This window comes from Hemiscyllium ocellatum, chromosome 15 (assembly GCF_020745735.1).
Source record: "Hemiscyllium ocellatum isolate sHemOce1 chromosome 15, sHemOce1.pat.X.cur, whole genome shotgun sequence".
Classification (NCBI taxonomy): Eukaryota; Metazoa; Chordata; class Chondrichthyes; order Orectolobiformes; family Hemiscylliidae; genus Hemiscyllium; species Hemiscyllium ocellatum.
Window position 1 is genome coordinate 64,380,644 of NC_083415.1, and position 25,483 is coordinate 64,406,126.

Genomic DNA, 25,483 nt, shown 5'->3' on the forward strand with positions numbered 1-25,483 from the left:
GTGCATAAGGTAGTGATGGATGTTCGCCTTCTTCGGTCAGGATAGGCAAGTTCTCTTGCAGCTGTACAGGACAATAGTGAAGCCCCGTTTGGAAATTTACATGTAGTTCTGTTTGCCACACAACCAGAAGGACATGGAGGGTTTGATGAGAGCACTGAAACAGTTTACCAGCACGTTGCCTGGTTTGGAGGGTATCAGTTACGAAGGAAGATTGGACAAGCTTGGTTAATTTTCATTTGAACATCAAAGGATGAGAGGGTGACCTGATAGAAGTTTATAAAATTATGAGTGGGATGGATAGAATGGATAGTCAGAGCTTTTTATCCTTTATTGTCATATTACTGTCACTATGTATTACTCTCACAGTGCTTCACAATATTACTGTCACCGTGCTTCACAATATTACTGACACCATGCTCCACAATATTACTGACACCATGCTCCACAATATTACTAACAGCATGTTTCACAATATTACTGACACCTTAAATAATAACATTACTGACACCATGCTTCACAATGTTATTGTCACCATGTTACACAATATTACTGACATCATGTCCACCTTATTACTAACACCATGTTCCACAATATTACTGACAAACTATTTTAAAACATTACTGACATCATATTCTACAATATCACTGACCTCAAGTTCCACAATATTACTGAAACCACATCCCACAATATTATTGATGTGGAGGGGGCTGGTGTTGGACTGGGGTAGATAGTGTTAAAAATCACACAATACCAGGTTATAGTCCAACAGGTTTATTTGGAAGCACTAGCTTTCGGAGCACTGCTTCTTCATCAGGTAGCTAGTTATCAGGTAGTAAAGGTAGTACTTCCAAATAAACCTGCTGGACTATAATCTGGTGTCATGTGATTTTTAACTATATCCACAGTTTTATTGGCATCATGCCTCACAATATTAATGGCACCTTGTTTCCACAGAATGACTGATATCATGTCCCAGAATATTACTCACATCATGTTCCACCATATTACCAACATTGTGTATCACAACCTTACTGACACAGTGTTCCCCACTATCACCGACATCATGTCCCACACTATTACTGACGTGATGGCCTGGTGATGCGGTAATGAGTGCTGCTGTCTCACAGTTCCTGGAACCTGGGTTTGATTCCAGGCCTGAGGGACTTTCTGGGCAAAGTATGCAAGTTCTCTCTGTGTCTGCCAGGTGCTCTAGTTTTATTTTGCAGTCACATTAATACCACGTTTCACAATATTAATCAATTCATATCCCACCATATTTCTCATACCATATTCCACAATATTACTGCCACAGTTTTCCACAATGTTAATGATGTCATGGTCCACAAAGTTACTAACAACTTGCTTCACAATATTATTGAATTCATGCTGCATAGAACATAGAACATAGAAAAATACAGCGAGGTACAGGCCCTTCGGCCCTCGATGTTGCGCTGACCAGAGTCTACCTAACCTACACTAGCCCAATAACCTCCATATGCCTATCCAATGCCCGCTTAAATGACCATAAAGAGGGAGAGTCCACCACTGCTACTGGCAGGGCATTCCATGAACTCACAACCCGCTGAGTAAAGAATCTACCCCTAACATCTGTCCTATACCTACCACCCCTTAATTTAAAGCTGTGTCCCCTAGTAACAGCTGATTCCATTAGCGGAAAAAGGTTCTCACTGTCAACCCTATCTAAACCCCTAATCATCTTGTACACCTCTATCAAATCTCCCCTAAACCTTCTTTTCTCCAATGAGAACAGCCCCAAGTGCCTCAGCCTTTCCTCATACGATCTTCCTACCATGCCAGGCAACATCCTGGTAAACCTCCTCTGCACCCGTTCCAGTGCCTCCACATCCTTCCTATAGTATGGCGACCAAAACTGCACACAATACTCCAGATGCGACTGCACCAGAGTCTTATACAACTGCAACATGACTTCAGGACTCCGGAACTCAATTCCTCTACCAATAAAGCCCAGTACGCCATATGCCTGCTTCACAGCACTATTTACCTGGGTGGCAACTTTCAGAGATCTGTGTACATGGACACCAAGATCCCTCTGTTCATCCACACTACCAAGTAGCCTACCATCAGCCCAGTACTCCATCTTCTTGTTACTCCTACCAAAGTGAATCACTTCACACTTAGCTACATTGAACTCCATTTGCCACCTTTCTGCCCAGCTCTGCAACTTATCTATATCCCGCTGTAACCTGCCACATCCTTCTTCGCTGTCCACAACTCCACCGACTTTCGTATCATCCGCAAACTTGCTCACCCTGCCTTCAAGCCCCACCTCCAGGTCATTTATAAAAATGACAAACAGCAATGGTCCCAAAACAGATCCTTGTGAAACACTGCTAGTAACTGCACTCCAAGATGAACCTATACCATCGACTACTACCCTCTGTCTCCTTCCAGCCAGCCAATTCCTAATCCAAACCTCTAATGCACCCTCAATGCCATACCTCCGTAGTTTTTGCATTAGCCTACCATGGGGTACCTTATCGAACACCTTGCTAAAATCCATACACACCACATCTACTGCTTTACCCTCGTCCACTTCCTTGGTCACCTTCTCAAAGAACTCAATAAGGTTTGTGAGGCACGACCTGCCCTTCACAAAACCATGCTGACTATCCTTGATCACATTATTCCTATCCAGATGTTCATAAATCCTATGCATGCTATTACTGACATTATTATTGATACAGCACTACATATTATTACTGTCATCATATTTGAAAAATGTGGTGCTGGAAAAACACAGCAGGCCAGGCAGCATCCGAGGAGCAGGAGAATCGACGTTTCGGGCATAAGCCCTTCCTGAAGAAGGGTCCCTTCATGACAGACTCCATTTCCCAGGCACCTTATGTAGTCCCTCATCATCCATTAATGACCCAGGTAATCGATGGAGTATTTAAAACTGTTGCATTTCTACTTTTTTACTTGTATTCCCGCAACCGTTTAAGAGTTTCTTCTCTTCAGAGGATCCAATAACTAAACTATTGCCCAGGTAACCTTGGATTCCTGGTGATCCACTCAGGGTTTGGTCTAAGGTTCTCTGGAACATAGCCAGTGCTGGCATGATGCCAAAAGGAAGCCATTTGGAGTCGAACTGTCCCCTGTGTGCGTCACTGTTATCAGTGGAAGCCGAGACAGCCCCCATCTTAGGTAGGCCTGAGACTGATCCAGTTTTGGAAATTTCTTGCCCCCCACGTCACTGAATGGGTCCTCAATGAGTGGAAGTAGGTAGTGATCCACACTCAGGCCAGTGTGGTTTGACTGTGACCTTAAAATCACCACAAATCCTAACTGTATCATCTGGGAGTGGCCCATTCACTGGTGATTACTGGATCCAGCATTCCCAGGTTCAGCAGCCATTCCTGTTCTGCCTCCCCTTTAGGCCGGATGGTGTACAGTACTGGATACACCTTCAGACTCCTTAGAAGACCCCACTGCTTCAACCAATTTCTGCTGTTTTCATTTTCCTCAGAGCTCCCTTGAAGACATCTTTCTGCCTATCCAAATTCTGTCACAAACTGGTTTTTGAATCTGCCAGCCCAGTGCCCACACCCCAATCTTCTGTCACCAGGGGTGTCTGAATAATGCAGGGTAGTTGTCTTCACTATGTCCAGAGACAATTTGGCACACTGGTCCCTTCACTGGATTTTACCCTTCCTTTCAGTGAGAGCCCTTGTTCCGTGTATGTTCACACTGTAAACATCGCAGGTTTCAGTGGCAGAGTCTTTAGCTTTTCCCGATATATTGATTCAGGAATCAGAGAACAGGAAATTCGACGTTTCGGGCTAAAGCCCTTCATCAGGAGTGAGGAAAGTGTGTCCAGCAGGCTAAGATAAAAGGTAGGGAGGAGGGACTTGGGGGAGGGGCGATGGAGACGTGATAGGTGGAAGGAGGTCAAGGTGAGGGTGATAGGCTGGAGTGGGGTGGGGGCGGAGAGGTCAGGAAGAAAATTGCAGGTTAGGAGGGCGGTGCTGAGTTCGAGGGAACCGACTGAGACAAGGTGGGGGGAGGGGAAATGAGGAAACTGGAGAAATCTGAGTTCATCCCTTGTGATTGGAGGGTACCCAGGCGGAAGATGAGGCGCTCTTCCTCCAACCGTCGTGTTGTTATGTTCTGGCGATGGAGGACTCCAAGGACCTGCATGTCCTTGGTGGAGTGGGAGGGAGAGTTAGTGTTGAGCCACGGGATGGTTGGGTTGGTTGGTCCAGGCGTCCCAGAGGTGTTCCCTGAAGCGTTCCACAAGTAGGCGGCCCGTCTCCCCAATATAGAGGAGGCCACATCGGGTGCAATAGATGATGTGTGTGGAGGTGCAGGTGAATTTGTGGCAGATATGGAAGGATCCCTTGGGGCCTTGGAGAGAGGTAAGGGAGGAGGTGTGGGCGCAAGTTTTGCATTTCCTGCGGTTGCAGGGGAAGGTGCCGGGAGTGGAGGTTGGGTTGGTGGGGGGTGTGGACCTGACGAGGGAGTCACGAAGGGAGTGGTCTTTGCGGAATCCTGATAGGGGAGGGGAGGGAAATATATCCCGGGTGGTGGGGTCCGTTTGGAGGTGGCGGAAATGACGGCGGATGATACGCTGTATACGGAGGTTGGTGGGGTGGTCGATGAGAACCAGTGGGGTTCTGTCCTGGTGGCGGTTGGAGGGGCAGGGCTCAAGGGCGGAGGAGCGGGAAGTGGAGGAGATGCGGTGGAGGGCATCGTCGATCACGTCTGGGGGGAATCTGCGGTCCCTGAAGAAGGAGGCCATCTGGGCTGCACGGTATTGGAACTGGTCCTCCTGGGAGCAGATGCGGCAGAGATGAAGGAGTTGGGAATATGGGATGGCGTTTTTACAGGGGGCAGGGTGGGAGGAGGTGTAGTCCAGGTAGCTGTGGGAGTCAGTCGGTTTATAGTAGATGTCTGTGTTGATTCGGTCGCCCGAGATAGAAATGGAAAGGTCTAGGAAGGGGAGGGAGGAGTCTGAGACGGTCCAGGTGAATTTGAGGTCGGGATGGAAGGTGTTAGTAAAGTTGATGAACTGTTCAACCTCCTCGTGGGAGCACGAGGCAGCGCCGATACAATCATCGATGTAGCGGAGGAAAAGGTGGGGGGTGGTGCCAGTGTAGTTTCGGAAGATGGACTGTTCCACATATCCTACGATGGAACGGTCCATCTTCTGCAACTACACTGGAACCACCCCCCACCTTTTCCTCCGCTACATCGATGACTGTATCGGCGCTGCCTCGTGCTCCCACAAGGATGTTGAACAGATCATCCACGAAACCAAAACCTTCCACCCCGACCTCAAATTCACCTGGACCGTCTCAGACTCCTCCCTCCCCTTCCTAGACCTTTCCATTTCTATCTTGGGCGACCGAATCAACACAGACATCTACTATAAACCGACTGACTCCCACAGCTACCTGGACTAAACCTCCTCCCACCCTGCCCCCTGTAAAAACGCCATCCCATATTCCCAATTCCTTCGTCTCCGCCGCATCTGCTCCCAGGAGGACCAGTTCCAATACCGAACAGCCCAGATGGCCTCCTTCTTCAAGGACTGCAGATTCCCCCCAGACGTGATCGACGATGCCCTCCACCGCATCTCCTCCACTTCCCGCTCCTCCGCCCTTGAGCCCCGCCCCTCCAACCGCCACCTGGACAGAACCCCACTGGTTCTCATCGACCACCCCACCAAGCTCCGTATACAGCGTATCATTCGCCGTCATTTCTGCCACCTCCAAACAGACCCCACCACCAGGGATATATTTCCCTCCCCTCCCCTATCAGCGTTCCACAAAGACCACTCCCTTCGTGACTCCCTCGTCAGGTCCACACCTCCCACCAACCCAACCTCCACCCCCGGCACCTTCCCCTGCAACCGCAGGAAATGCAAAACTTGCGCCCACACCTCCTCCCTTACTTCCCTCCAAGGCCCCAAGGGATCCTTCCATATCTGCCACAAATTCACCTGTACCTCCACACACATCATCTATTGCATCCGCTGCACCCGGTGTGGCCTCCTGTATATTGGGGAGACGGGCCGCCTACTTGTGGAACGCTTCAGGGAACACCTCTGGGACGCCCAGACCAACCAACCCAACCACCCCGTGGCTCAACACTTTAACTCTCCCTCCCACTCCACCAAGGACATGCAGGTCCTTGGACTCCTCCATCGCCAGAACATAACAACACGACGGCTGGAGGAAGAGCGCCTCATCTTCCGCCTGGGTACCCTCCAACCAGAAGGGATGAACTCAGATTTCTCCAGTTTCCTCATTTCCCCTCCCCCCACCTTGTCTCAGTCGATTCCCTCGAACTCAGCACCGCCCTCCTAACCTGCAATCTTCTTCCTGACCTCTCCGCCCCCACCCCACTCCGGCCTATCACCCTCACCTTGACCTCCTTCCATCTATCACATCTCCATCGCCCCTCCCCCAAGTCCATCCTCCCTACCTTTTATCTTAGCCTGCTTGGCACACTCTCCTCATTCCTGATGAAGGGCTTGTGCCCGAAACGTCGAATTTCCTGTTCCTTTGATGCTGCCCGACCTGCTGCGCTTTAACCAGCAACACATTTTCAGCTCTAATCTCCAGCATCTGCAGACCTCACTTTTTACTCAGGAATCAGAGACACCGCTGTGCCTGTATCTACTTCCATCTTTACTCTCTTACCCTGTAATAGGGGCGGAACCCAGTAACAATCAGCTTCACCCTGTACTAACAGGATATTTAACTGAAACTCTGCTGATTCAGCGCCTTCAGCATCTCCCACAGAGCCCCAGTCTACCCCCTGGCTACCAGTATGGACCTTGTACCTTGTCTTCAGGGGCTTTCTCTCTGATCCCCTTCACTTGTTTGGGTCATACCCGGCAAGGTTGGGCGATATGACCCACTCCCTTACATCATCGGTATTGAGCTTCACAAATCCAACACAATGCCTCCTTGTGGCCCCTCATGCCACATTGGCAATATTCTACAGCTGGTACCACACTCTGCCAGGTTTCTGCTAATCAATGCACCCAGGCATCATCTACTAACCACGTTGTTCTGCTGGTCAGCTCCATCAAGGTGGCAGTTTTGAAAGCCAGCTCTCTCCTTTGTAACTCCGATTAGATGGTTTTGTGTAGGGAGCCACAAACCAAACAGTCCCACAAGGCATCTTGGAGGAATTCGCTATGTTCTAATAATCTCGGTGGCAAAGTGGCTCAGTGGTTAGCAGGGACCCAGGTTCGATTCCACTCTCAGGCGATTGTGTGGAGTTTGCATATTATTCCCCATGTCTGTGTGGGTTTCCTCTGGGTGCTCCAGTTTCATCCCGCGATCCAAAGATGCGCAGGTTAGGTGAATTGGCCATGTTAAATTACCCATACTGTTCAGGGATGTGTAGATTAGATGTATTAGTCAGGGGTAAATGTCATTAGGGTAAGGAGAATGGGTCAGGGTGGGCTACTCTTTGGAGGGTTTGTGTGGACATTTTGGGCTGAAGGGCCTGTTTCCACACTGTAGGGATTCTAGGAAGGATGATGGATTCTAGAAACCTCATTCAGATAGCCACAGATTGGATGAAGGACTCTCCCGTTTATAAAAATGGCAATGTTCCATGATCATTCATGTTTTTGGTGCTGAATAACTCCCTGGCATTTCACTTAGTTCTTGGAATGTCATCTCAACAAGGTTCCCTGGTTGCACTAGACACCTTGAAACTTGGAAGATCTTATTCCCAGTGGTACTTAAGAAAGCCAGTACCATTCTGTCTCAGTCATCTTATTCACCTTAAAATACACATCAAAGTGTTTGATGTGCAGTGTCCAACATTCAGTCTCATCTGGATGTAGGTTTGCTCGCTGAGCTGGAATTTCCTGTGTACATCACCAACCCAAGGAAAGCTAAACACATTAATAGAAAGCGGGCTACACCACCTGCGCTTCATCCAGATTCTCACTGAAAATGTTACAAAGTATAGTAACGAAATGTCTGAGAACGAACCTTCCAGCTCAGTGAGCAAACCTACGTCCAGAACCTCAAACTGAGCTACAAATCTTCACAAAACTCTATTCAGTCTCTTCACCAAATGCTCCCATTGCGGTAAATTGGCCAGCCATTGTTTTTCCACCACTCAGATCTAGTAACCATTTGCAGCCTGGGTCCCTTCAGTGAATACTGTCTGCTCCAACTACTCCCTCACTGGCTGTGCTGGCATACCATCCCTCCCTGTTGTTAACTGCAGCCTGAGACCCAGCACAATCACTTCCCTCAACATTAAATCCACAACATCACACCGTTCTCGGAGTCCAGGCAAAGCCTATTGTACTAACAAAAAGAAACAGTGTTCACACACACTTAGAAACCAATCCCACCCTCATCACCAGGTATTATGTTTGTGATTCACTGGAACAGTAATAAACTCAAGGCAGGCAGAGGGTACATTTGAGCAGGGAATGTTTTTTGTGCATCCTGTCAGCTCCATGGTCAGTTTTAGACTGTGACCCCTCCCCTACTCCCCAACCCCCACATCTGTGTCACCTGACCTGCTCTCTTAAACAGCAACACATACCCAACTACATGCACAACACAAGGTGTCAGTAATATCCTGGCACATAATGTCAGTGACACTGTGGAAAACCAAGTCAGTAACTTTGTAGACACAGTGTCACTTGTATGGTGGGACTCCATGTCAGTAATATTGGGGAACATGATGCCAGGAATATTCTGGATCATAATGTCAGTAATCCTGTAGGATATGATGTCAGTAATAATGCCGACCGTAACATAATTAATATTGTGCAACATTCAGTAACATTGTCGAAAATCTAGTCAGTAATATTGGGAATATGATGACAGTGGGAGAAAGTGAGGGCTGCAGATTGTTCTTGAGAGAGTAATTTACTGTGGCAACCATGCTAAAACCCCTGCATTAGTTGCCGTGGGAAGGGCAGCCATGGAAGTGGACCCAGGAATGTGAGGAGATTTACTGGGAAGGGAAGCAAGCTCTAGGAAGGTGGTACGTGTTAATGCGTTGTGATCTGAAGCTGTCACTCCAGTTAGTGTGTGATGCCTTGCCTGATGGGGTTAGCACTGTACACCTTACTGAACGGAAAGGAAAGGCCCATTGAATTCACACCGAGGTCACGAACGCAGAAGGAGGAGAAGTGGAAAAGGAAGGATTGGGCATTGTGTTCGGTATTAAGAAGCTCTCCCATTTCCTTTACACCAGACACTTTGTGCTACTGACTGACCAAAGGCCTTAACCTCCACTTTTGGGGTTACACCCCCAACCCCATCAATGGGGACAGCACCTTGGCAGAGATGGGCCCTGGCTCTATCCACTGGTTCAGATAGTGACAGGGAGAGGAGTATAGCTATCAGATGCTTTACTGAGGTTACCACGCTCAGGAAATAAGGATGTTTCTGGCTGGAATCTGAAAATTATGTACATTTCCTGGGAAGGCAAGGTGCCTGTGTCAGCAAATCAGATCCTAAACACTACTCAGAACAACTAGGGTTTGAACCTTGGTCCTGAGAGGGAAGAGCCCAATGATGGAAACCATCCAGAATTACTCACTTGCCCGTCCAGGGGTGGGAGATGTCCATATCGGTCGGTGTTTAATGTGGGGAGTGAGATTGTTAGCCCTCTCCCATTCAGAGGAAAGTGCACCCAAGGCACCCTGGGGTGGTGGGAAGGAAGGAGATAGCCAGGAGCATTGGTGATCGAATGAGGAGAGCGCGGGATCATGGGAATCCTGTGCATTATTAAGGAAGATGCCATTGTTGTTGCCCCTTCAATGGCCTCAGTCACTATGCAGCAGATGCATGTCAGTCTCGTGGGACCGGTAGAGGGACAGATATCGCTTGTGATTGTGGAGCCCTGTACTGGCTACCCTGAAGACCTGAAGTCAGTACCAGCAGGAACATCGATAGGCCGACCGGTTTCAGGATTTGATGAGTTCAGGAACCCTGAACAGGCCATGAGTGACAACGGTCCACAGTTTGTGGCACAAGAATTCGGGCAGCGTCTGGAAAGTCACGGAGCCAGCTACATGACATTGGCTCAGTGTCACCCTGTGACAAACATCTGGCTGGCGAGACTTGTACAAATCCTGGAGCAGGTTTTAAAGGGCGTACACAGGGCAGGTTCACTAGGACGGCGAATCAACAAGTTCCTCAATGCATACAGGAACATGCTACACACAGTGACGCAGTGCTTGTCTGCGTCCTTAATGTTCAACCACCAACCGAGAACCACTTTTCACTTACCGCGAGAGACCACAGAGGTGGTACAGCGAGAGTAAGAAGGACAGATGATCAGAAGGTTGAGGGTGTTCCAAAGAGGAGAGAGTGTGTAGGCCTGGAATTATAGATCTAGGGGAAATGGAACCCAGCGTTGGTGGTGGCTCCAAAAAAGACCATTGTGTAGTACAATGCAGACTGGGGGTGACCTGGTCTGGAGGGACATGGGGACCAGCAGGGGGGAGGTCCCTCAGAATACCAATCCAGTCCAGACGGGGTTGGGGGTCGTGACTGGGTCATGTGTCTGTGAGCCAGGGTTGTATCCATGAGGGAGACAGCAGCAGCAACGTTACAGAGCAACAACTGCCAATCAGAGAGAGATGGACCTGCAGAACAATGGGAACTTCCCAAAACCCGGGGAGCTGCATCGGAAAAGATTCCTGAGATAAGGAGACGCCACCCCCAAGAAGCTGACGATATCAGCATGGATTATGGAAGGATCGATTTCTTCTTCCCTGTGTTTTTTTTTGTAAATGTTCCTGACAATGTACAATGTTGGCTCCAATGCTGCTATAATTGTTACAGCTGTTAGACATATATATTTAATTTGATTCATTTGTTGTCACGTGTATCTTGTTACAAAACATAATGAAAACTGTTGTATCGTGTCCCCACTCTCTAGCTCCATCATGAAACACAACAATATAAACTCAAACATAGAATACAAAGGTGGAAGAACAAAAAGTAAAGAAAAAGTGCCCACTTTTACAATCCTTCTTGTTAAGTTCCCCACCATCGGGCATGGGCCTGGTGGTCAGGCACGGTGTTCCTTTCACCGCCCCACAGCTAGAATGAAAGTTATCAAGCTTTGATGCCAAATTGCCTCCAGCGATGCCCTCACCACTGAGTTCTCGTTGGATTTTGCCAATGCAGATGGCATCGATACTGCTGGGTACTGCACTTGCCCAAACCCCCCTCCATCACCATGACTCCACCTTGGGCACACCTTACTGCTCCAGCCAATGTTAAGGGGGGCATTGAGAAAAAGGGGGTGGGGCTTCTGTATGTTGCTGGATGTGTGTGTTGCCCTTTAACGGGGGGAGGGTCAGAGGTGGGAGCTACAGGGACAGTATAAAACTAACTGTGGAGCTAATGAGACATATAATAAAGTATTCCCTGTTCAGGTTTACCCTCTGTCTACTTTCTGTGCCAAGCGGGCTGAGATAAAGAGTTGGGGGGAGGGAATTTGGGGGAGGGGCGCTGGGAATACGATAGGTGGAAGGAGGTGAGGGTGAGGGTGATAGGCCGGAGAGGGGGTGGGGGCGGAGAGGTCGGGAAGAAGATCGCAAGTGAAGGGGGTGGTGCTGAATCCAGGGGTTGGGGCTGAGATAAGGTGGGGGGAGGGGAAATGAGGAAGCTGGAGAAAGCTACATTCATCCCGTGTGGTTGGAGGGTTCCTAGGCGGAAGATGAGGCGCTCTTCCTCCAGGCGTCGTGTGGTCAGGATCTGGCGATGGAGGAGGCCAAGGACCTGCATGTCCTTGGCGGAATGGGAGGGGGAGTTAAAGTGTTCAGCCATGGGGCGGTTGGGTTGGTTGCGGGTGTCCCAGAGGTGTTCTCTGAAACGTTCCACAAGTAGGCGGCCTGTCTCCCCAATGTAGGGGAGACCACATCGGGTGCAACGGATACAGTAAATGATGTGTGTGGAGGTGCAGGTGAATTTGCGACGGATATGGAAGGATCCCTTGGGGCCTTGGAGGGAGGTGAGGGGGGGAGGTGTGGGCACAAGTTTTGCATTTCTTGCAGTTGCAGGGGAAGGTGCCGGGAGTGGAGGTTGGGTTGGTGGGGGGTATGGACCTGACGAGGGAGTCACGGAGGGAGTGGTCTCTCCGGAATGCTGATAGGGGTGGGGAGGGAAATATATTCCTGGTGATGGGGTCTGTTTGGAGGTGGCGGAAATGACGGAGGATGATACGATGTATTTGGAAGTTGGTGGGGTGGAAGGTGAGGACCAGTGGGGTTCTGTCCTGGTGGCGATTGGAGGGGTGGAGTTCAAGGACGGAGGTGCGGGAAGTGGAGGAGCTGTGGTGGAGAGCATCGTCAACCACAGCTGAGGGGAAATTGCAATCTTTGCAGAAGGAGACCATCTGGGCTGTGCGGTATTGGAACTGGTCCTCCTGGGAGCAGATGCGGCGGAGGCAAAGGAGTTGGGAATATGGGATGGCATTTTTACAGGGGGCAGGATGGGAGGAGGTGTAATCTCGGTAGCTGTGAGAGTCGGTCGGTTTGTAGTAAATGTTTGTGTTGAGTCGGTTGCCCGAGATAGAAATGGAGAGCTCCCTACCCTCTGTCTAGGAGAAAGTGAGGTCTGCAGATGCTGGAGATCAGAGCTGAAAATGTGTTGCTGGAAAAGCGCAGCAGGTCAGGCAGCATCCAAGGAACAGGAAATTCGACGTTTCGGGCATAAGCCCTTCTTCAGGAATGAGGCTGATTCCTGAAGAAGGGCTTATGCCCAAAACGTCGAATTTCCTGTTCCTTGGATGCTGCCTGACCTGCTGCGCTTTTCCAGCAACACATTTTCAGCCCTACCCTCTGTCTACCTCATATTCTATTTACAGTCTAGTGAACCACAAACGAAATGTTACCTGACACAGTGTCTCCCAGTATAACTCATTGCTGATATACCACAATATTACTGACACCTTGCTCCTCAATATTACTGACACAGTGTCTCCTGTCACCTCCTGCCTCTCACTTTACCCTTCACGTGAGAGCCCAAAGGGCGACTAATGAACAGGGGCAAGCTTCACAACCAAGGCAAAACTTACCCCCAGCTAACCTCACCTTCCAGCCCAGCTCAGCAGGGATTGATCAAGGCCAGGAAACCAGCCTGGGCTCTCCCTTGCCCTGTGGGAAGAATTTAAGGCTAGTTCAGTCCCGACCATTCTCAGTTAGACCTTCGGGAATCTAGTCTCAGATTCCATTTGATTTCACGCTGCTCCACATTTAAGAACTGCCACAGAGAACTGTTCAGATGAAGTCAGCTCTAGTGTATCCCATTTCTAATTTTAAAACTCCGTGTGTTTACGTCTCTCTCTGTAGCAGTGAGTGTGTAATCTGGAGTAACACTCACAGGACTGTGCTGAGGAGGTACTACACCATCACATGTACCTCCTTTAAGATGACATTGTTAAACAGAGCAGCCACATACTCTCAAAAATCCCAGAGCACAACTCCTTACTGTTCTGGTCAATGTTTATCCTCCAACAAACATCACTGAAGGAGTAGCAGAGCAGTGTGTGGGATCTTCAGCCCAGGAAGCTGGAGCTTCTCTACTTCATCTGCTTTGGTTGTTTCTCTTTTGATGCTTGTTTTAATAGTTCTGTTTATTACAGGATCTTACCTTCTTTAAACAGCTTCAGCAGAAGGGGTCTTCTCCCAGCCCAGGCCTAGCGATGAGGTGGCTTCCAACAGCCTGGCAAGGCGGTATGGGCCCAGTGCCAGGCGGGGCATTCTCCCGATGTGGCAGCCTTGTCCAGAAGGGGTGGTCTCAGCCTGGTGCGATGGACTCAGGCTTGGTCTTGGCCCAACATGGAGGTGTTGTCCTTGCTTCACAATGGCCCAGTGTGGTGATCTTGTCTCGGGGTGGTGGTTTTGGCCCTGCACTATGTGCTGGTCTCGGTCCGGCCCTGTGTATTGGTCTCGGCCATGCCCTGTGTACTGGTCTCGGCCATGCCCTGTGTATTGGTCTCGGCCCAGCCCTGTGTATTGGTCTCGGCCCAGCCCTGTGTATTGGTCTTGGTCCGGCCCTGTGTATTGGTCTCGGTCCATGCCTGTGTATTGGTCTCAGTCCATCCCTGTGTATTGGTCTCGGCCATGCCCTGTGTATTGGTCTCGGTCCGGCCCTGTGTATTGGTCTCGGTCCGGCCCTGTGTATTGGTCTCGGCCATGCCCTGTGTATTGGTCTCGGCCCAGCCCTGTGTATTGGTCTCGGCCATGCCCTGTGTATTGGTCTCGGTCCGGCCCTGTGTATTGGTCTCGGTCCGGCCCTGTGTATTGGTCTCCGTCCAGCCCTGTGTATTGGTCTCGGCCATGCCCTGTGTATTGGTCTCGGTCCGGCCCTGTGTATTGGTCTCGGCCATGCCCTGTGTATTGGTCTCGGTCCGGCCCTGTGTATTGGTCTCGGCCATGCCCTGTGTATTGGTCTCGGTCCAGCCCTGTGTATTGGTCTCGGCCATGCCCTGTGTATTGGTCTCGGCCATGCCCTGTGTATTGGTCTCGGTACGGCCCTGTGTATTAGTCTCGGTCCGGCCCTGTGTATTGGTCTCGGTACGGCCCTGTGTATTGGTCTCGGCCCAGCCCTGTGTATTGGTCTCGGTCCGGCCCTGTGTATTGGTCTCGGTCCATCCCTGTGTATTGGTCTCGGTCCGGCCCTGTGTATTGGTCTCGGCCATGCCCTGTGTATTGGTCTCGGTCCAGCCCTGTGTATTGGTCTCGGTCCGGCCCTGTGTATTGGTCTCGGTCCAGCCCTGTGTATTGGTCTCGGTCCAGCCCTGTGTATTGGTCTCGGTTCGGCCCTGTGTATTGGTCTCGGTCCGGCCCTGTGTATTGGTCTCGGTCCGGCCCTGTGTATTGGTCTCGGCCATGCCCTGTGTATTGGTCTCGGTCCGGCCCTGTGTATTGGTCTCGGTCTGGCCCTGAGTATTGGTCTCGGTCCGGCCCTGTGTGGTGGTCTCAGCCCGGCCTGGCGTGCTGGTCTCAGCTCGGTTTCCCAGCATACCTTGAAACCAGGAGCCATTAAAAGAACTGTAATGAACTTTCACTTTTTTTCTTCTTATTTATGACTTCTGTCATTAACCTAGTTGCCGTGACATGGTGTCTTATCAAACATTTCCATTTTGCTTTGTAAAAATACATGTGATACTAAATGGTCACTTTCACGTAACACAAAATGGAGTTGAGAGGTCAGGCGACCTTTCATTTCCCTCTTTGCTAACTTATCGAAGTATATGACCATTGGGTTAATCTTCATATCTGGACAAATCTTGACAAGGTTATTAAATTACTTTTACTGTGATAACGGCCACATTTCTCCAACTAATGAAAAAGTCTGCATTTTCAATCCTGCAGAACAGTTCAACTGGACTCAAAACAGTCATTCTGTTCCTCTCCACAAATGCCTCCAGACCTGCTGCATTTCTGTTTTTATTTCAGAATGCTGTACAGCCTCCTAACGTCCAAATTCGGAATCCAGAAGGAAGGCGTGTGAAAGGCTGCAGTGTTTGATCAAGGTGATTTGTGGATCAGTGACATCGATCTCCAGCGTTGGACAATGAACAAAGCACCAGAAACTATTTCTGTGTTTAACAAGCCGACACGACAGAGACAGTTTCTGATGTGTGTTTGAACAAGATTCTGGGTCAGCTGCATCGATGCCCAGAGCAGAAAAGAACCCGAAATTCCTAAAGCACACGTACAGGACACTCAAACCAGCCTTGAACCCTCGACCTGAGGAACTGTGACAGGGCTCCATTTCTGTTTCTTGACTGGAATCTTTTCTTTGCTTCCAAAAACAGTTACAGCCCTGCATTATTTCAATCCCTGACCCGGGGAAAGCAAGTTTAAGAAAGAACTCAGAATCACATGCTCAGTCTGTAATTGCAATCTGAGCCTGAGGAACTCTGTGCGAGTGTGACTGCAGTGCTGTTATTCAAATAACAGCTGAAGGATAAATCTTTATGAAAGCATAACGCATTTCTGAAGAAGCCAAGTATTCAGCTGTTAAAGAACCTTTTTTAAAAAATAAACACGTTGACCGTGGCCTGGGGAGAGGTGAGACAAGCCTGTCATAACTCCCCTGTCCAGCACACCCCAGGGTTTAGATTTGGAACAGGTAATGCTCCAACGCAACACACACATTCACATTGCCAGCTTGGAGAGCTGTAACATTCTTAAAGAGAGACATGAGAGGAGGAGATGGTGAGAGGTCACACACACAACTGTTATGTTCTTAATCTGCTATTTTCTCTTTCACAACTCCAATCACAATGAGGCTTCCTCAAATAGATTCAACATGAATACGCCCAAATACACAATATTGACAAATTCTGCTGGTTATCACTCCACCCGTTGGAATTTATGTGTTGAGAAAAAGTCAAGATGCATCTGTGCAGAATACAGTGTCAAAATGCTTTCTCGATGAGATGTTTACTCACTGTTAATCTGGACACGCCTGGTGGTCCTGGTGGTCCGGGGTCTCCCTGTGAACAAAATAGAAAATATTTATCATCGTATAACCCAATACTACAATACAGCACCAGGGCATGGCATCCCTGACTCAGACATATTCCACCTTGAGGAATGGTGGTTACTTACACTTTTCAAACAGTGCACCACACTGTCGGAGGGTCAGTGCTGAGGGAGTGCCGCACTGTCGGAGGGTCAGTGCTGAGGGAGTGCCGCACTGTCGGAGGGTCAGTACTGAGGGAGTGCTGCACTGTCAGAGGGTCAGTGCTGAGGGAGTGCCGCACTGTCGGAGGATCAGTGCTGAGGGAGTGCCGCACTGTGGGAGGGTCAGTGCTGAGGGAGTGCCGCACTGTCGGAGGGTCAGTGTTGAGGGAGTGCCGCACTGTCGGAGGGTCAGTACTGAGGGAGTGCCGCACTGTCGGAGGGTCAGTGCTGAGGGAGTGCCGCACTGTCGGAGGGTCAGTGCTGAGGGAGTGCCGCACTGTCGGAGGGTCAGTGCTGAGGGAGTGCCGCACTGTCGGAGGGTCAGTGCTGAGGGAGTGCCGCACTGTCCGAGGGTCAGTGCTGAGGGAGTGCCGCACTGTCGGAGGGTCAGTGCTGAGGGAGTGCCGCACTGTCGGAGGGTCAGTGCTGAGGGAGTGCCGCACTGTCGGAGGGTCAGTGCTGAGGGAGTGCCGCACTGTCGGAGGGTCAGTGCTGAGGGAGTGCCGCACTGTCGGAGGGTCAGTGCTGAGGGAGTGCCGTACTGTCGGAGGGTCTGTGCTGAGGGAGTGCCGTACTGTCGGAGGGTCAGTGCTGAGGGAGTGCCACACTGTCGGAGGGTCGATGCTGAGGGAGTGCCGCACTGTCGGAGGGTCAGTGCTGAGGGAGTGCCGTACTGTCGGAGGGTCAGTGCTGAGGGAGTGCCGTATTGTTGGAAGGTCAGTACTGAGGGAATGCCACACTGTCAGAGGGTCAGTGCTGAGGGAATGCCACACTGTCGGAGGGTCAGTACTGAGGGAGCACTACACTGTCGGAGGGTCAGTACTGAGGGAGCACTACACTGTTGGAGGGTCAGTGCTGAGGGAGTGCTGCACTGTCAGAGGGTCAGTGCTGAGGGAGTGCCGCACAGCTGGAGGGTCAGTGCTGAGGGAGTGCCGCACTGTCCAAGGGTCAGTGCTGAGGGAATGCCGCACTGTCAGAGGGTCAGTACTGAGGGAGTGCCGCATTGTCGGAGGGTCAGTGCTGAGTGAGTGCCGCATTGTCGGAGAGTCAGTGCTGAGGGAGTGCCGCATTGTTGGAGGATCAGTACTGAGGGAATGCCACACTGTCAGAGGGTCAGTGCTGAGGGAGTGCCACACTGTTGGAGGGTCAGTGCTGAGGGAATGCCGCATTGTCGGAGGGTCAGTGCTGAGTGAGTGCCGCATTGTCGGAGAGTCAGTGCTGAGGGAGTGCCGCATTGTTGGAGGATCAGTACTGAGGGAATGCCACACTGTCAGAGGGTCAGTGCTGAGGGAGTGCCACACTGTTGGAGGGTCAGTGCTGAGGGAATGCCGCACTGTCGGAGGGTCAGTGCTGAGGGAGTGCCACACTGTCGGAGGTTCAGTGCTGAGGGAGTGCCGCACTGTCGGAGGGTCACTGTTGAGGTAGCAAAAGATTGGCCAGAGATAATGGCTGCAGTCTTGGAATTCCACACTGGAAACCGTGTCTTGTTTATCATTTTCCAGGGGCCTAATAATCCTCAAAGGGCCTTTCTCTCTCTACAGAAAGATGAATGGCCTTTCTCTATTCTGCAAATACGTCTGGATCAGTTGATTCCTTCCAAATAAATACAGAACGAGCTGTCGAGACCTCAGAGCTATCTTCAGTGAATTAATGAATGAGCCTTATCTCTTAGTCAAGGTGATCTTCCCCACAACATCCACCCAGCTCTCTCCAACAGCCTTTCTGTCCTGATACCTACCCCCTCCAACTCTCAGCCTTCTCTCTGTCTGTCTTCCTGCACAGTCATCTCATTCTTCACTGCTTCACTTGTTCCACTTTGACCCCCAACCCCTCACTCGCTACTTCCTAACCCTGTCATATTCCCCCGCCCTCTTCCAGTTCAACCCCACCCTTCACAGCCTCTCCTTCCTCCCAGGCAGTTTGCAGTCTGCCCCCTCCCAGTGTAGCTCTCCTGATGACACTCAGCTGAAAATTAAATGTGGTTTTTACAAAGGCTCCTGCAGATTTAAGCAAACTCCTCTCATTCACCTCTCTGCCACACATAGTTCTGAACCCCACCCATTAAAGCGGGATTTACCCTAGCCCTTCCACCGAAAGATCATTCCCAAGTGGGCAGATCCTCCAGCAGAGAGGGAGCGCAGTTCAAACAATCCTCTAAAACAAACTATGGAACACCTCAATCAGAGTGAAGCAAGGAAGCCTGAAATAAAACTACAGGCATTCAGAACCTCCTGCTCCCCCCATAAAAATCTCCTCTCCCACCCCTTCTGCACTTACCAGCTACCCCCCCACCATAGTCAGAATCTCTTCCGGACCCTCTCCCCTCCCCCCCAGTGCCATTTGGAGCTCAGTCTCCAAACCACTTGGAGACTTAACAATCTTCACTGGAACCCACCCTTTCACCAAGGGCTCCATCAGCACCAGCAATTCCATCCGGACCAGGCAGACCCTGTTGAAACAAAACAAGCCGTTAGTTTAGCTCAATGCCCCCAAGAACAGCCAGCCCCCAGGAGGCACAGGAGTAGGCCATTCAGCCCCTTTCCACTCCATTATTAAGGATAAGCATGTGGAGCGCTGGAAGTGCACAGGGCAGAGTCAGCACAGCTTTGTCACGGAGAGATCATGCCTGTCAAATCCCGTAGAATTCTTTGAGGAGATAGCGAGCAGGTCAGACAAAAGAGGGCCAATGGACATGATCTATTTGGATTACCAGAAGGCCTCAATAGAGTTTAGAAGGATGAGGGACCCCATTGAAACTATCACAGAATGGATATGGAGAAGATGTTTCCACAAGTAGGAGAGACTAGGACCCGTGGGCACAGCCTCAGAGTGAAGGGATGGCCCTTTGGAAGTGAGATGAGGAGGAATTTCTTCAGCCAGAGGGTGGTGACACTGTGGAACTCATTACTGCAGGGGGCTGGGAGGTCAAGGCAGAGATAGATAGGATCTTGACGAGTAATGGGATGAAGGGGTTATGGAGACAAGGCAGGAGAATGGGGTTGAGAAACATATCAGCCATATTCAGAGCTGATGTGTATCATCCATGGAGTGAGAGCAAGCGAGATGACTCTACATCAGGCTCGAAGTGAAGGGTGGAGGGGACAGCATTTCTGCAATATCTGTAGGGGGGGCATGGGGGCAGTGAAGCGGTTCTGGAGGAGAAAGGATGTTGATAGTTCAAACTAAATGATTGGAATTTGAGAACAGCAGAGCAATGGTGTGCCTAACTGTCAGATTGGAAAGGACAGACAGTCCCACTGGAGTGGGGGTGAGGGGAGCGAGAGGATAGCATGACAGAGAATAGAACAAGGAAACCTGAAAGAGAGGGAAGGAATGGGAGTGGGTTCACAATTTGAAGGTGTTGATCTCCATGTTAAGCCCAGAAAGTTGTAAAGTGCCTGGTCTGAAGCTGAGATATTGTTCCTCCAGTTTGTGCTGGGATTCACTGGAACACTGCAGCATGCCAAGGACAGACACATGGGGCAGGTGAGCAGGACGCTTTGTTCAAATGAGCGGCTATGGGAAGGTCAGGGCCCTGCCTACACATGGAACAGGGGTGTTCCGCAAAGTGGTCACCCAGTCTGTGTTTGGTTTCTCCAATGTAGAGCTGAAAATGTGTTGCTGGAAAAGCGCAGCAGGTCAGGCAGCATCCAAGGAGCAGGAGAATCGACGTATTGGGCATGAGCCTGAAGAAGGGCTTATGCCCGAAACGTCGATTCTCCTGCTCCTTGGATGCTGCCTGACCTGCTGCGCATTTCCAGCAACACATTTTAAGCTCTGATCTCCAACATCTGCAGTCCTCACTTTCTCCAATGTAGAGGAGGCCACATTGGTTGCAGTTACTTAAATCCACAAGATTGGGAGGAGGTCCAGGCGAAATGCTGCTTCACCTGGAAAGCCTGTTTAGGCTGTTGGATGGTGAGCAGGGAGGAGGGGAAGGGGCAGGGGTTGCACCCTCTGCGGTTACATGGGAAAAGGGGGGGGGGGGGTAGTGTTGGTGGTCATTGAGGAATGGACTAGGGTGACCTGGAGGGAACAATCCCTGTGAAATGCAGATGGCGGTGTGAAGGAAAGATGTGTTTGGTGGTGGCATTCTGCTGGAGTTGTTGAAATGGCAGAGAATGATCCATTGAATGTGACAGTTGGTGGGATGAGAAGTGAGGACAAGGGGGACCTGATCACACTGTTGTGAGTGATGGGAAGGGGCAAGGGTGCAAGAGCGGGTGATAGGTCAGATACAGTGGAAGGCCCTGCCAACCACAGTGGGCAGGAAACCACCGTAATGGAAAAAGGGAGCCTCGTCAACAGTGCTGTTTTGGAAGGTGGCATTATCCAAATACAACATAGGCGATGGAACTGGGAGAATGGGTTGGAGTCCTTGCAGGATATGGGGTGTGAAGAACTGTAGTGAAAGTAGCTACAGGAGTTAGGGGCTTTGCAGGGGAATCCATGGACAAAATAGCTCCAACTTCAAGATACTGCTCCTTGATTTGGAATTATTTCATCAGACTACTAGATGGCAATACATCGGGTAAAGATGGGGATTTATTCCATAGGCCACGCTCATCCTTTGTGGACTCCTGTCTATTGGTCCTTGCTGTTCGCTTAATTTTCCCAAGTTAATAAATAACGAGTTAGAGATTTTTACAGATATTTGGAATGGCATTGCAACCCAAATCAATGAAGAAAGAAGGATCAGAGCTAAATGTCAATCAGATTGGACCCTGATTCTTTGTCTTTGTGCCACTCCAGTGCCTCATTCAAAGAGTCTTATATCAGGGTAGCTATTTGACTGTGTATGGCATCACAGTTGACCCAACCTTTATCTAGTGTACCCAGATTTGTAAAGCAGCCTCTCAACTCCCTCTAGACTAATGGCCTCAGGTGGATTAGCACAAGGTAGGTTGTGTTAAGGGAAGTGTAGTCTCACAAGCACCCATAGCCTTGTAAGTATGCTACCTGGTGTGATTGTCAGTCTGTGTTTCATGATAGCTCAATGAGGAACACTATGCACAAAAATCTTCACGGATCTGCTGAGCAGGAATTCAAGATGATTTCTTATACGGTTGCAGACTGGGTAACAGTGCAGTAAATATAAGGAACTACTGCATATAAAGGGAGTGCTGCACTGTTGGAGGACCCAGCTTTCAGCAGAGATGTTAAACTGAGGCCCTACCTAACCTGAATGTAAAAGATTTTATGTTGCTTGTTATTTCAAAGAAGATTAGAAGAATATTCCTAATGTTTTGATGATAATATTAAACTCTTACTGAATACAATGAAAACAGAAAACTGCCCAGAACATGGGTGTTGCTACTGAAAGGGGAATAGTATTGAAACTTTCTGTTTTGCACAGATCAGAACAGCTGCAAGAATACCAAATTTCAAAGGGATTTTGTTTTAATTAAAGAAGCACTGGAGGCAACAGTTCCCTGGTGCATTCTCCGTGGCAATGACTTGACCAATCAGTGTCAACTTGCTAACCAGTGAACAACTTTTGTTATTTGAAATTTGGCATTCTAGTGTTTGTCCTGATGTGCGAGAGGTGGAAAGTTACAACTGCATGCCTCATGAATAGATGTAGCATTTTGCGACATCCTGATATCAGGAAAGGTACTGTAGAATGAAGTTCTTCGCTGATAATATGTACTTTTTTACTCATTGTGGGCATCACTAGCTAATCCAGCATTTATTGCCAGAGAACAGTTAAAGGCATTGCTGTGGGTCTAGAGTTACATTTAGACCAGACTAGGTAAGGAGAGCAGATTTCCTTCCCCAAAGGGCTGAAAGAACCATTGATGTCAGTTAGCATTAGATTAGTTTTCCTATTATTCCAGATTTTCATTGAATTCAGATTGCACTAACTGCTATACTGAGATTCAACCCAGGTCCCCAGAACATTATCATGGGATCCTGGATTATCAGTGATAGTTTCATTATGTCACCAGCTCCCACCTCCCAAATGGAGATTTCCAGCATTCTTTTAATGCATAGAATTGGCTCATGGACAGGAAACACTGAGTGGGCATAAGGGTCTTTTTTTCAGATTTATCGACCTGTGACCAGTGGATTCCACAGGGATCAGTGCTGGGATCACAACTGTTTACAATATATAGCGCTGTTTACAATATATACTAATGATTGGGAGGGAGGAAGGGAATAGACTTCAGTTAAATTTGCAGACGACAGTAAATAGATGGAAATAGGTTTTGAGAGCGATACAAACACTTTACAAGAAGATATTGAGAGATTAATTTTGCAAGTAAAATAAAATGTAGGAAAACGAAAATATGTTCATTTTGGAAAGAAAAACAAAAGAACAAATTAAACAGGGAGAAACAGCAGAAATGTGCAACACAAAGTGTCTTGGGGGCAACTTGTGCACGAAACATAGAAAGCCAGCACACAGGGGCAGCAGGTAATCAGGAAGGGTCGTGGAATGTTGGCCCTTATTTCAAGGGGTTTGGAGTATAAGAGAAGGGAAGTCTTACTGTAACTGTACAAGGGGCTGGTGAGACCACATCTGGAGCACTGTGAGCAGCTTTGGTCCTTTATTTAAGGAAAGATATTGTTTCATTGGAGGCAGCTCAGAGAAGGTTCACTCGGATGATCCCTGGTGTGGGAGGGATTGTCTTATGAGTAAAGGTGAAACAGGTTGGGACTCTACTCCCTGGAGTTCAGAAGAATGGGCGGCACGGTGGCACAGTGGTTAGCACTGCTGCCTCACAGCGCCAGGGACCTGGGTTCAATTCCCGCCTCAGGTGACTGACTGTGTGGAGTTTGCACATTCTCCCCGTGTCTGCGTGGGTTTCCTCCGGGTGCTCCGGTTTCCTCCCACAGTCCAAAAGATGTGCGGGTCAGTTGAATTGGCCATGCTAAAATTGCCCGTAGTGTTAGGTAAGGGGTATATGTAGGGGTATGGGTGGGTTGCGCTTCGGCGGGTCGGTGTGGACTTGTTGGGCCGAAGGGCCTGTTTCCACACTGTAAGTAATCTAATCTAATCTAATCTAAATGATCTTATTGAAACATATTGGATTCTGACGGGGCTTGGCAGGGTCAATGCTGAAAGGATTACGACCAGAGGGTATAGTCTCAGAATAAAGGGGCACCAATTTAAGATTGAGATGAGGAGGAATTTCTTCTCTTAAAGGGTTGTGAGTCTTTCGAAGTTCTTGTCACAGAGAGTTGAAGTGGGGGTGGGGGGGGCAGAGTCCTGGTGTACATTTAAGGCTGAGACAGATTCTTAATCAGTCGGAGAATTCAGGGAAAGGGCAGGAAAGTGAACGTGAGGAATGTTAAATCAGCCATGATCCTGTTGAATGACAGATTAGACTCAAGGGGTTGAATGGCCTCCTCCTGTTCCTGTGTGCTAAGGTCTTACGGACCTCAACCCAAATCATCCAGCTGTTTCTTGCTGGCGTATGGTTTAATTCCGGCGTTCTCTGCTTTGACTTGTTTCTGCCCAGTAAAGTTTTCTTACTTCAACACTAGCTCTGCTCTAATCTGATTAAGAACCGTCCACCCTCATCTCATTAATGAGCCTTCACAGGAAGTGAGAGTCAGCAGAGAGAGTCATTAAATAACACACAGTCACTGAGCAGCAGCTCCCTATTGAGAGGGAGGAACAATCACTCTCTCTAACTGTGGCAATCCCAGACACTGAAATTGCAGAGTTTGTCTCTGATGTTCTCGATAACTTTGTGTATTTCTTGTCAGAGGTGGGGTAGGTTGTCCCCAGTACCTTGTGACTTCCCCTGTTATATGCTCCACTCACAGTCTGCATTCACTGTCAGACACCAGGTTATAGTCCAACAGGTTTATTTGAAACCACAAGCTTTCATAGCGGTGCCCCTTCATCAGGTGCACTCCAGGCTGAGAATTATAGAATTCCTACAGTGGAAGCAGGCCATTCAGCTCACTGAGACAGCACCCCACCCAGACCCTCCTGGTAAACCTGCATTTCCAACAACTAAACTGCTCATTCCTGGACACTAGTGGGTAATTTCCCAATCCACCTAAACTGCACATCCTCAGACCGTGGGAGGGAACCACATCATCTGCAGGAATTCCACACAAACACAAGGAACAAACTCCACACAGACAGTCATCTGAGGCTGGAATTGAACCCGGGTCCCTGGTGTTGTGGGGAAGCAATGCTAACTGCTGAGCCAGCGTGCCACCCCACAGCTTCATATCTTTTTATTCCTTTGTCCAGCAAATATCCATCAATTAATTAAACGAGCTTTGTTTTTCTGTTCAAGAGAGAATACCACACTTCCATTGCCCTTTGAATGACGAGGTATCCTCACCTTTCTACAGCTGGCTCTGTAGCTTACACACCTTTGTCTTAGACTCCACCAGCAAGAGAAAATGTTACATTTTATTGTCTGTATCAAATCCACCAGGAGATAGTTGGGTGGCACAGTGGCTCAGTGGTTAACACTGCTGCCTCACAGCAGCAGGGACCCGGGTTCGATTCCAGCCTTGTGTGACTGTCTCTGTGGAGTTTACACATTCTCCCCGTGTCTTAGACCGTGGGAGGGAACCACAGCATCCGCGGGAAATCCACACAAACATAAGGAACAAACTCCACACAGACAGTCATCTGAGGCCGGAATCGAACCCAGGTCCCTGGTGTTGTGGGGAAGCAATGCTAACTTCAGCAAGGCATTTATGGGCTTCAGCAAACCATTTGATAAGGTTCCCCATAGTAGGCTCATTCAGAAGGTCAGGAGGAATGGCATACAGGGGAGCATAGCTGTCTGGATACAGAATTGGCTGGCCAACAGAAGA

At 49.3% G+C, this 25,483-nt stretch overlaps 1 protein-coding gene across 2 annotated transcripts in view; it reads right to left on the bottom strand.

Annotated features, from left to right (window-relative positions):
• Positions 1–25,483, bottom strand: part of col9a3 (collagen, type IX, alpha 3) — a 278,496-nt gene that overhangs the window by 219,042 nt on the left and 33,971 nt on the right. For both annotated transcript variants that reach the window (XM_060836555.1, XM_060836554.1), the window contains 2 exons: positions 19,086–19,139; positions 16,456–16,500 (listed from right to left, as the gene is read on the bottom strand). In XM_060836555.1, the coding sequence (XP_060692538.1) occupies positions 16,456–16,500; positions 19,086–19,139 (99 nt within the window). The remainder of the gene's footprint in view (positions 1–16,455; positions 16,501–19,085; positions 19,140–25,483) is intronic.